Consider the following 11596-nt stretch of genomic DNA (forward strand, 5'->3'; position numbering starts at 1 on the left):
TGTGCCCTTTCCATCTTTGCTAAGAAGCAATGCATGAATTTACAGACCAGGGCAACACAAGCTGCTGAGGACAAAAGCCTCCAATAAAAGTACTCCTACATGGAAAGAAACATTCAGATATCTTTCTCAAATATGTGTGCTTTTGGTGTGTCTAATTTGAAGTGATGTAAGGCAGCAATTGAGATTTGGTCTCATCCAAGACTCACTTCTGGCTAGCTTATTAGCAGAGGGCCAATTGTATTTATTCCCGTTGGGCTTTAAAAATCGCTTTAAAAACACACCGGGGAGCAGCTGCAGGTGCAGGCAAAGGGCTGCGAGGGCTTCAGCACCGGGGACAGACGCCAATGGCCCCGCCGGGCTGCCCCAGCCTGCCCGCGGCTCCCTGAGCACTGAGCCTGCAGGGTCCAGCACACAGACAATGTGACACAATCACCGGGAGAAACAACCCGTGCTTGGGATGAAAATTTAACTCCCCCCTTGGAAAAAGTGAGGCACCACTTAATTGCATCCTCTTAATTGCAGGATGGCCACTCCAGACATTTTTACATTTCTGTTTTGATTCTTGTCTGATGGCCTCACTGATTAATTTCCTTCTCAATCTAACCATTATGCAGGGAAAGAGCCTGGGTGCGGTGTGGTGTCGCAGACATCTTTTATGAAAAGTCTTTTCCTTAGGATTTTTCCTCCTGAGAAGCTGAGAGGGCTCAGGAACAAAATGTAAACAATGATTATCTGCTGCTGTGGAATGTAACAGGTGGATCTTTGATTAGCCCATGCTGGTTGTTTCTAATTAATGGCCAATCACAGTCAGCTGGCTCGGACTCTGTCTGAGCCACAAGCCTTTGTTATCATTCTTTCCTTTTCTATTCTTAGCCAGCCTTCTGATGAAATCCTTTCTTCTATTCTTTTAGTCTAGTTTTAATATAAAATATATCATAAAATAATAAATCAAGCCTTCTGAAACATGGAGTCAGATCCTTCTTTTCCCTCATCCTCACACCCCTGTGAACGCGGTCACAGTGTGGCACAGTTTTGTCAAAGGTTTTGTCACTGGGAGATGAAAGGAATCCAAACCCAGGCTGTCCCTGAGAACAGGAGGCTCTGCACACACAGCTCACAGTGCCCAGCCCAGCGTGGCAGCAGCAGAATGGACGCAGTGCCAGGATGTGCAGCAGGTTGGGGCAGCACTTGGGGCAGGCCTGTCCATCTGCACACGGAACCCACACGGTGCCAGCCCCCAGGGTTACGGTCCTTACCCTCACAGGGCTGAAAAACAAGGACACAGAATCCCCTGGCTGGGGAAGGGGCAGTGCCACCTCAGCTGAGCTGTGCCCATCTCCTCATCACAGCACCCACACACCGGCTGCCAGCAGCATCTCTCTGATCTGAACAACCAGAGCTGCTCTGACGGAGCCTCCTGGCACCACAGCTCCCACCCCACACCTTGGGCAGCAGGGGGAATGTGCCAGGTTCCCCAAAATCAGTCACAGAAAGCTTTGCAGCAGAACCTGCTGCCCTGTTAAAGCAGATATTTTACTGGGGAAATGCCCAGCTGTGTCAGAACTCAGTGCATCCCTCTGGGTGTCCAGAGTTGCCAAGGACCCCGTTGGGGGGCTCAGAGACCCTGGCATGCTGCCCAGAACACCTGGGGATTTGATTGTGACCCCTGGAGCAAGTTGTCAGCTTTGTATGAGGACATGAAAGTCACACAGGTTTGAATGGTGTAATAATAAAATGATCACAGGGTGAAAATGTGGATTTTAGGATTTTTGGCATGGGGGTTATGGGGACAAGATGGAGGAACTTGGGTGTGTCCAGCCTTTCTTCTTCTTCTTGTTCTCCTTTATCTGCAGTGATGTTGGCACTTTGGGATTGGTCTAGAGTAGAAGTGCACTGTCTAACACAGGTGGTAGGTATTGGGAATTAAGTGTAAATATGTTATACGTAGTTTGTAGTACAAAAGGACAACACAAAGAGTGCCTGTGACTGCCCTGCTGAGCAGAAAGAAAATTTTATAGATAAGAATTAATAAACAACCTCAAGACTGAAAAGTGAAGAGTCCAGACTCGTTCTTCAGTTGTGCAGGCTGAAACAGAGACACCCTGCACATCTCAGGGCTGCAATTAATAACCAAAACCCGAGACAGCTGAGCATGGGCAATGCCAGATCTTGACTTTACTGCTAGGCTATAAAGCCTAAAATCCATATTAATTTACCAGGGTGATAAGACTGAGATAAACAAGTGACTTTTATAGCTTAGCAATGATGAGCTGAGTTCTGACATTTCACACTCCGTTTGCTTTGGCAGAACTGCAAGATGGATAATTGAGGGCAGAATTTGGTTGTGAAAATACAACTGCTACTGTGACCAGCAGCCATTTCATCCCATGTCTACACTTCACTACATTGTACATGGAATACAGCACAAATTTTTCCTTAGAAGCTTCCTTTTTCTTAGAAAAGTGTTGTCAAGGCTGCTGCATCTTATTTATCTGCCATGGAACACAGAAGATGAAAAAGAATGAACCAGTAAATAAAGGACTATCTTGGGGTATGACTTAATGACTAAAATCCTGGACAATTAGATTGTTTCACAGGGACAGGTCACTCAAAGCAAAATATTTCACATCTGAGATTAATATTGTGTCTCTCAATTTCTTGCTGCTGGGTTTGTGTCCCAGGGGCAGCTGTACAAAACAAAAATAAAAACAAAACAAAACAAATTAAAAAAAAAAAACAAAACAGACACAAAGGCACAAAGGAAATGTCAGAGCAAGCTACAAAATGTTTTTGTACAGAGAGCACTAGAGAATATTTAGTGTGGGGGGATGTGAAAGGAAAGAAACAAGAAATACAACAATAACCGATTCCAATTATCTTAAATTGGACACTCAAAATGAATGAATAAATCTGGTTTGTCTTCTCCCACTTTTGCAGTTTACAAAACAAAGTGTAACAAACACCTTGGCACAAACAAACAAAGAGCAGCGGGAAGAGAAAATTTGTAACTAATTAACAAATTATACAGACACTGCAGTATAGAATGTTAATTATAAAAAATAAGCTATCAGGATCTTAATTCTTTTTAAAAAACACAAAATAAAAAAGTGTAATAATACAAAATTAATAATACAAAAAATACAATAATACAAAACAAATAGTGTTGCCTTTATGTTCTGAAACAAATAAAGCATTGAGGAAAAACACAGAGAACTCTTTTAATAAAGGGCTTCATCAGAACATACACAGAGTTGGGCTGACTTCGGGCTATATTAGGAGAAGTAGCATTTGAGCATGACTTCACAACCTTGAGAATGTCCTTTCTGGTATAATTTTGGTAGCTGATCATGTGAGCAGTATGTGCACATGTTTGTACATAAACACCATATTAAGACATATAAGACATGGGCAATAGTTTTTCATTCTATTGTTATTTTGAAAGCATACTCAGGATTTTTTTTCAAGATATATGTTCATATGAAAAGCCAACAAATTATTACTAGACTGACATTCAACTTACTCCTATATTTGTTGTTGTTTCAATTTAAAATAACAAGAAACATTAGGAAAATGAAAAAAAGCTATTGCTTCATGATTTAGAACTCTCTTGCATTTCTGTAAAAAGATTAATTTTTAGTTATACTATATGTACAAAGACAAAAACGGAAGAGAAATTTGAAGCATTTCTGTACTTTTGTAATTTCTCATCTAAGAACAGGCAGTTTCTAGCTAATTTTAAGACATCCAGCACTTAAACAAATACTTTTCGTTTTTAATATATTATATTTAAGATTTTGTTTTAACTTCTCACAAAACTCACATATACACAGATTCATCCATTCTTTCTTCGGGACAGATTCTGAATAAAACCAGCTAAGTTCTCATTGAACAAGTTTCTTTCTTGTATGACGCTAAAATAAGATAATTGCTGAAACTGGCTGCCTGTTCTTTATATTTTATTGATGCAGGGTGAAGCCTTACCATGAGTGCTTACAGAAATCCCATTATTTAAGCTTTTGGCTGTTGACAAACTCTAGTGTTTGTCAGCGGTGCCGAGCCGGTTGTCGCGCAGGGCTGGAGGTTCTCGCTCTCCCCACTGCCGGTTCTGCACTGAGCTGCAGGTCCAGGGGCTGCTCTTGTTGCTAACACACAAACACAGAGTTTCTGTGCTGATATCACCTCAGGAGCAATGGGAAAATGGCCCAAATCTGGGATTTTCAGCACATTTTCTGTAGGTGGTGGCCGCGCGTATTCCATATAAGAAGTGTGCACAATGCTTTAGGTGTCCTGAAAGACAATTTATCGTCATTCTTGACTCTGCACCAAACACTGATCTGAAAGCCTGCTCTTTCCCCTGTAAAAGGCATTTTCTTTATGGAAATCTTCTAAGTGAGCAAAGTTTAGAGCAGTTTTGGGATTGTTTCCCATCTCTGTAAATCTGACCATAGGGGTCTCTTGAAAGAGAATTGCTAAGAATTTCCAACTGGACTATGTAATCACAGCTCCTGGTATCAAGAGGAGGGGGAGTGACATGAAATCACTGACTTGTGACATACATTCCTCAGCAACAGCAGCTGCTGCCTAATGACAGCTAATAAAGGGAATCTTCCCTTGACAGAGCTGCATGCCTGCAGTGGGACTGGAATGTGCCCGAGATAAACCCACTGATAACCTAGGAAGCAGGGATCACCCAAAGAGTATAAAAGAGGAGCTTCACAAGAGACACAACACCACGAGGAAGAAAGAGACTTGAAGGGACATCTCAGAAGAAACAGCTTGAACTTCCCAACTCCCAACGAGCTCAGCGCCATGGACACTAAAGGCTCATTTTTCTATGGCTTCCTTTTGCTGCTGCTCATCCAGCTCCAGCCCAGCAGAGCCAACCCCATCTACAGCCTCAGCCCTGCCAAAGAACTGGCCAGCATGGAGGTGAGGACCCTCATTTTGCAAGGGTAAACTTTTGGGGGGCTCAGCAGGGTGTGAGGGGGTGATTTGCCTTCCTTTTGCATGGTTGGGTTGCAATAACCACATCAGACACCTCATGCTGGGGGACAAAGCTTTTCAGAGGCATTCAGAGAAGCTCTGTAGGGAAATATCCTCCTGTGTTGGGTTCACCCCAGCTCCTGGGCAGTAGTGGGAACCAAAATTGTGATTGCAGGATGTCTGGTTTGGTGCTTCAGTTCTTTTTCTTTTAAAGACACATCTTCCAGGGAACAAAGTTCCAGGAAGGAAAAAATCATCAGAGTAGCTCTGTAAGAACAAATAGAAAACTCTGAGGTGGGGTCCTGTCTATGTGCTTACCCCTGCTCCACAGGGCAGCCATATGGCTCTAGCTTTGTGAATTTGAGAGATCTGCTTGTGTATGGATGAGAGATGAGGAGGTAGAGTGGAGCACCCAAAGACAAACTTTTAGAAATTTTACTAGAGGAATAACCATTAATTTAGTGTGACTTATCCAGAAAAGCTTCCAGAGCTATAAAATTACCACTAAGCATTTTAACAAATGATAGAGAAAATCTATTGTTACAGCATAGTACAAGCTTGAGACTCTGATGGGATCTGAAAGCTCAAACCTTTCCTTGGGCTGGTTGGTACCAGTAACCAGCTTCCCAAAGCTGTCCTCAGGCCCTAAGAACAAACTCCCTGAGCTGATAAGGACAATTTGAGGTAAAGCTGCATCTGGGGTGTTTCCAGCAGCCAGGAAGAGTGGCTTCCAAATGCACTCACTGTCAGGCAAGCCATAAGGCTCATTCCTCTATATTCATATTCTAGAGTTGGGCAATTAGATTCCTCTAATTGGTTGAGCTGCCCTTGAGGAGGTTATCTGACCCCAGTTACACAAAGCTTTACAAATTACAAAGAATGGTGCCGAGCAAGCAGTCACACAGCAGGCTGCATGAATTTACCACACAGGTATTTTCAGTTACTTTCAGGAATAGCAATCCTGTAATCCCTGGGGCAGGAAAACACCTAGAGCTTCTCCAAATGATGTCCATTGAAATAGCCAGGGGTGACAAAGCAATAACATGGGAGTGGGCTGTGTGGCTGGAGGTTCTCTCGTGCTGTGTACCACTGGTGGGCAGAGCAGACCCTGTCCAACCCACATCTTGCGTTTTCTTCTCTGCCATCGTGTTCTAAACTTGCCATTAAGATACACATGATGGCAAGCAGCTTCACTCAGTTCACAAGGTGAAGCTTTGCCTTCCCATAGATGGAATTAGTGCGAACAGGGAAATAGTGCAGAGGACAGAACCCAACAACACCAGCAAGGCTGGGATCCAACCTGTCAGTGTCCCCAGGGTGGGCTATGGGACCATGGATGAACACAGAACAGAATGACTGGAATAATTAGCAAATGACAACAAAACAAGGAATTTCATTCAGTTAATCCTGTACTTACAGGCTCTGCTGGAAAGACTGGAGGACAAGTTTGCAATGATGGAAGCCCTGGAGTCCAATCCTGACCTGCAGGAACCCAAAGCGCAGGAGGAGATCCTGCCGGAACTCACCGATGACGGCGACAACCAGAAGGCTGAACCCAGGCTGGCACCCAACACCCCCCTGTCCTACAGGGAGCCCCTCCTCAAGGGACTGAGGGGGCTGCAGATGCCCAGGATGATGAGGGATTCTGGCTGCTTTGGGAGGAGGATTGACAGGATTGGCTCCCTCAGTGGGATGGGCTGCAATGGTGAGTCCTGGCTAAGCCATTTCAGCGAACAGCACTGACCGTGTCCGTGCCATGGCGGGGAGCAGCTTCTCCTTTAAATCTTTAAGAAAAAGTCTCAGAATAGAATTAATTTGAGCCTAGTATTGGTTTTTCAAAAGCATTGCTGACAATGGTGACACGTACCTACACAAGAACACATCCTAATAACATTTATTTCATGTTTGGTTTGCAGGTTACCGGAGGAATTAGGATCAGCCTCCCTAGAACCTGCTCTGAAGAATGCTTTACAGTACCCCTTCCTCCCAAGATGAAAGCCAGATGCTTTCCAAGCTCCTCAACAGAAAGTTATTCCTATTTTTATTTATTTATTTATTTATTTATTTGATGTTTTTTAAAGAACGTTTCTTACGTTAGCACTGCCAGACCATCTTTAAATAAAACTAACACGTTAGACATCTGTGCTGGACCTCTCTCCTGTCTGTTGCATTAAATTTTCTTGCATTTTCCTAAAGTCAAAATCTTAAGTTTTATTAATATTCTGGTACCCACAAGCCTGGATCTTACTTACATGAGACAGAGAAAACTTAGTAAAAATGAAAATGAGTTTTCAACTAGAGGCTTTTCCTCTGCAGTAAGAAATGCTAACAGGTTAGCAGGAAAAAAAAAAAAAAACTTGCTTAAAATTGAAAGATCATCATGAGTCCTCCTATAGACAGGGTTTCAGTGATAAGAGAGTCCTTTTGCTGGTTTAAATTATTCAGTCATGGGAACTGCCACAAATGCCTCAAGTAAGCAAAAGAAAAGAAAATAAAGAAAGAAAAGAAAAGAAATACATGAAAAGAAATAAATAAAACCATAACACTCCACAAATTTCAAGATAACCAGAGGGAGGAAAGGGAATTCATTGTATATGCTTTCTAGCAGTGACCCAATAAAGGTTACGAGCATCAACACAAAGATACATCATGAACTGTGTCTTGTCTCACTCTGCACGGGGCTGAGATGCTGATTCCCAGAATTTCTTGAAGGATCCTCAAAGGTTTGAATATTATCATGAGAGGGTAGGTGGGATCACTGAACTACACAGCAGCTTGTATGCAAAAATCATTTATCACTTTATGGGAGTGGCTCCTTGCAAAATTGTCCTGACATGGCTAATGGGAACACTGCAAGTCTGAATAAGGTTTATTTAACCTTGCTAGATTTCACACCTAGGAGCTGAATTTGACCCAAAACTATTTTAGCACCCCACCAAAGAAGGAAATATTGCCAAAAACACACATTCAGTCAGCATCCCAAGGAACAGAGAGCTTGGATCCCCATGTGAGCCCCAGCAGTGGCACCAAGCCCAGCTCACACAACTGTCCTGTGTCCTGCATGTTCTGCTGGGAACTGTGTTATTTTGAGCACCTCATGAGTGTCATTCCCAGAACCTCAGTGCATTCCCATGGACCTGAGTACCCTGAGAAGCTTGTTCAGGGCTTAGGAAGGCAGCACAGCACAGACTCAGCTGGAACAATCCAATTCTGACTTTGCTTATGCAAAGGTGCCAGGAACAGTGCGTGGTGAGGATGAGGAATTGGACTGCAGGTGTTCCAGAGCTGCTGACAACAGCTCTCAGGGGCCACAGCTCCAGGGAAAGGGTAAATTCAAGCACACACCCCTCCTTGCACAAGGCCAGTCACAGCTCAAGGTGCTACAACGCTGACAGGGCTCATGTCACACATCACATTTGTGACAAGCCACCCTCCAGTCACTCCCTGCAGTGCTGACACGGCCTCCAAGAGGTTTCTGTGTGCTCCTCTCCACGCTGGGCCTTGTGATTCTTTCCTGGGGAAGGAGGGCAGAAGGCCAATCTGAGGGACTAATTTTGGAACACTCCAACAGGAAACCAGAGTGTGATACAAATCCTCTCCTTCCAGCAGCACCAGCTACAGATAAAATGCTTTGTGGAATAGTGTCCACACAGCTTTCCCTGACAGGAGAATAAATTCTCAGGCTGAGATTCCCAGCAGCCTCTCTACAGTGAAAGGTACAGTGACTTTGCATTTACTCAATTTCACAGATCATGGGGGTGTGAAGTCACCCTTTGGGGGGATAATGGGGCTTTGTCTTTTTAAAAGTTTTCCAAACACACCCCCTGCAGCACGATGGGAACATGCAGGTGGATCCCTCTACACCAGAAATGAACAACAGCCTGACTTCCCCTGTGCTGCTGAAAGCAACAACAATTCATGTACTCTGACAACAGCTGGAACTGAATTTTACCCAGTCAAGCACAGCTTGCACAGACACCGTAAATTGTCCCTCCCTGTCAGTCCCTCAAGGCACAAAACACTGATTAGTTCAGTGGAATGTGCTAAAAATGGCAAGAAGAGGCAATGCTTCCTGACCTAAAGCCAGGTGGGTCCAGTATTAGCAGCAAGCCAGTTCCTGGTGGAACAAGTCTGTATGAGCTTGCAGACAGTGAGTTAATAGACCCTGCAGTCTGGGAGAACCTAATGGAGGGTAAGCAATCGAGGAAAAAAGCATCTCTGACTGGATTTTTACTGCTACTACCGAGCTGTAAAGCACCCTCAGGGAAATCCTGCAGCCAGGGCAGAAGAGTGCTGCACTCAGGAGTAAGCCCTGGGAAAAGGTGAATGGGACAAACTCAACACTGCTCAGCTCTACAGGCAAAAACATCATCCCCAAGGATGGAAAAAGCTGCCACTGGTTGCTGTGAGTGATCAGAGAGAGCAGGGAGCAATCTTGTGAACAGCTATCATGTAAATGAAATATGCCAGCGGGACCAGAGGAGGACAAGGCTGACACTCTTCACACAGCTCTAATGACATTTGTCACCTCCTGCCCTGGCAGACTTCATTCTGACTTCTGAACAGCATTTGGCAGCACCAATTGTTGGCCATGCATAATCCAGCTTGCTTTTCTCTGGACTCTGAAACACAGAAATTCCATTAGGGTGCTCCATGCATGAGCCTTGTTTGAATAGGGCTCTGCTTGGCACTGAGTATATTTGCAAATCAGATTTGATGGTTTCTCTGCAGACACTGCACTATCCCTATCCAGCTTCCCACTAAACAAAATGCTCCCACTGAAATCCAAGTTGGCAGGCAGGAATGCCAAGAGGTGTGTGACAGTGTTCACAGGGGTCTTTGGATGAGGGAAGAGACAAGGATCTGACTCCATATTTCAGAAGGCTTGATTTATTATTTTATCATATATATTACATTAAAACTATACTAAAAGAATAGAAGAAAAGGTTCATCTCAGAAGGCTGGCTAAGCTAAGAACAGAAAAGAATGAATCCACAAAGGTCTGTGGCTCAGACAGAGAGAGAGCCAGCTGACTGTGACTGGTCATTAATTCCAAACATCCACATGAGACCAATCCCAGATCCACCTGTTGCATTCCACAGCAGCAGATAACCATTGTTTACATTTTGTTCCTGAGACCTCTCAGCTTCTCAGAAGTAAAAAATCCTAAGGAAAGGACTTTTAGTGAAAAGATGTCTGCGACAGAGGAGCTGTCAGCACTGCTTGGCTCCTCCAAGAAATCACAAGTGAAGGACAGGGCACACACCCACCCTCCAGTGCTGCAGGGAGACGTGGAGCTGTGCCAGTTCACAGCCCAGTCTGGCCACAACCAGCTTGCCTGATTTACTTCACCTGAATCTTGGCCCCCACGGGCCTTTGCTGATTGACATCTGCTTGATAAGCGTGTCCCACACTTCTGTGTGGGAAGGAAGGAAGATTTGTAAGACTTTCCCCCTCTACTACCATCACCTGACTGCTCTCTCAGAAAACCAGCATGATCCCTCTCAGGAGGAGGTGAAGTTTGTGATGGGAAGGAAACTAGAGTCAGGCCTGCTATGCTGGGAATTGGAATACAAAAACAGAAAAATAAATCTGGTGTGTTAATCCAGTCATCACAGAGAGATGTTCCTTAGTATGGGCATCAAAGAGCTGCTGGGGGAGTCAAAGGTCTCGAGGTGGTCATGTCTTAGCTGTTAGTCATGAGTTTTCAACACAGTATTGTTTTCTACTGAAATTGGTATATATGAGTTCCAGTCTGCTTTAAAATGCTTGAAGTATCAGTAAGATGTGTGTTAAACCATACACAGCCCATACAGCAATGGAAACAGCCTGGAGAAAGGGACATCCTGCTCACTTTGAAACTGTTATCTTGTGGAGTTTGTGAGGGTTTCCAGCACAAGGTGAGAGATGAGAATCTGACTTTATGTTCTCAGAAGGCTGGTTTATTATTTTATGATATTATATTAAAAGAATACGACACTAAAACTATACTAAAGAAAGAGAAGGATACAGACAGAAGGTTTAACAAGAATGATAATGAAAAACTCATGACTGACTCCTCAGAGTCTGACAGAGTTGATGGTGATTGGTCATTAAATAAAAACAATTCACATGAAACCAATCAAACATTGACCAGTTGGTAAACAATATCTAGACCACATTCCAAAGCAGCAAAACAGGGAGAAGCAATCTGATAATTATTTTCATTCTTTTCTGAGGCATCTCAGCTTCCCAGGAGAAGAAATCCTGGCGAAGGGATTTTTCAGAAAATATGACAGTGACATTATCTCAACATCCAAGACAGCAGGGGAGCTCACTGATGTCTCATGCCAGCTCCCAGTGAGCCCTTTCAGACACTGCATTTGAGCAGTGGATGCAGAGCAGGCTGAGTGTGTCCCACTGCTGCTGGAAAGCCCTTCAGCACCCTGGACAACAAGAGCAGCTTCACTCTCTTCTCACAGCCCTGCAACAGCCAAGGCTCCAGGCAGCCATCCTCTGCTCCTCCCAGTGCATGACTCACAACTGGGAATGCACACACACTGAAGAGGCAGCTTGTATCCTGCTAGCAAAGCAAAAATTTAAAAAAAAAAAATAATCTCACTGAACACCACTA

At 44.0% G+C, this 11596-nt stretch overlaps 1 protein-coding gene across 1 annotated transcript; it reads left to right on the forward strand.

Annotated features, from left to right (window-relative positions):
- Window positions 1-4710: 4710 nt before the first annotated feature.
- On the forward strand, window positions 4711-7628 carry NPPA (natriuretic peptide A). Its single transcript, XM_005492927.4, has 3 exons — window positions 4711-4929; window positions 6403-6688; window positions 6900-7628. Exons 1-3 carry the CDS (start codon window positions 4810-4812, stop codon window positions 6914-6916), a joined length of 423 nt encoding a protein of 140 aa, XP_005492984.2. The 5' UTR covers window positions 4711-4809; the 3' UTR covers window positions 6917-7628.
- The last annotated feature ends 3968 nt before the right edge of the window (window positions 7629-11596 follow it).

This window comes from Zonotrichia albicollis, chromosome 25, assembly GCF_047830755.1.
Source record: "Zonotrichia albicollis isolate bZonAlb1 chromosome 25, bZonAlb1.hap1, whole genome shotgun sequence".
In the NCBI taxonomy this organism is placed as follows: Eukaryota; Metazoa; Chordata; class Aves; order Passeriformes; family Passerellidae; genus Zonotrichia; species Zonotrichia albicollis.

What these genes read in the sequence shown, in the direction of transcription:
- NPPA (XM_005492927.4), top strand. Translation starts at nt 4,810, where the DNA reads ATGGACACTAAAGGCTCATTTTTCTATGGCTTCCTTTTGCTGCTGCTC. An exon ending in AAGAACTGGCCAGCATGGAG is followed by an intron (nt 4,930 to 6,402) that starts GTGAGGACCCTC and finishes CTGTACTTACAG; the next exon opens with GCTCTGCTGGAAAGACTGGA.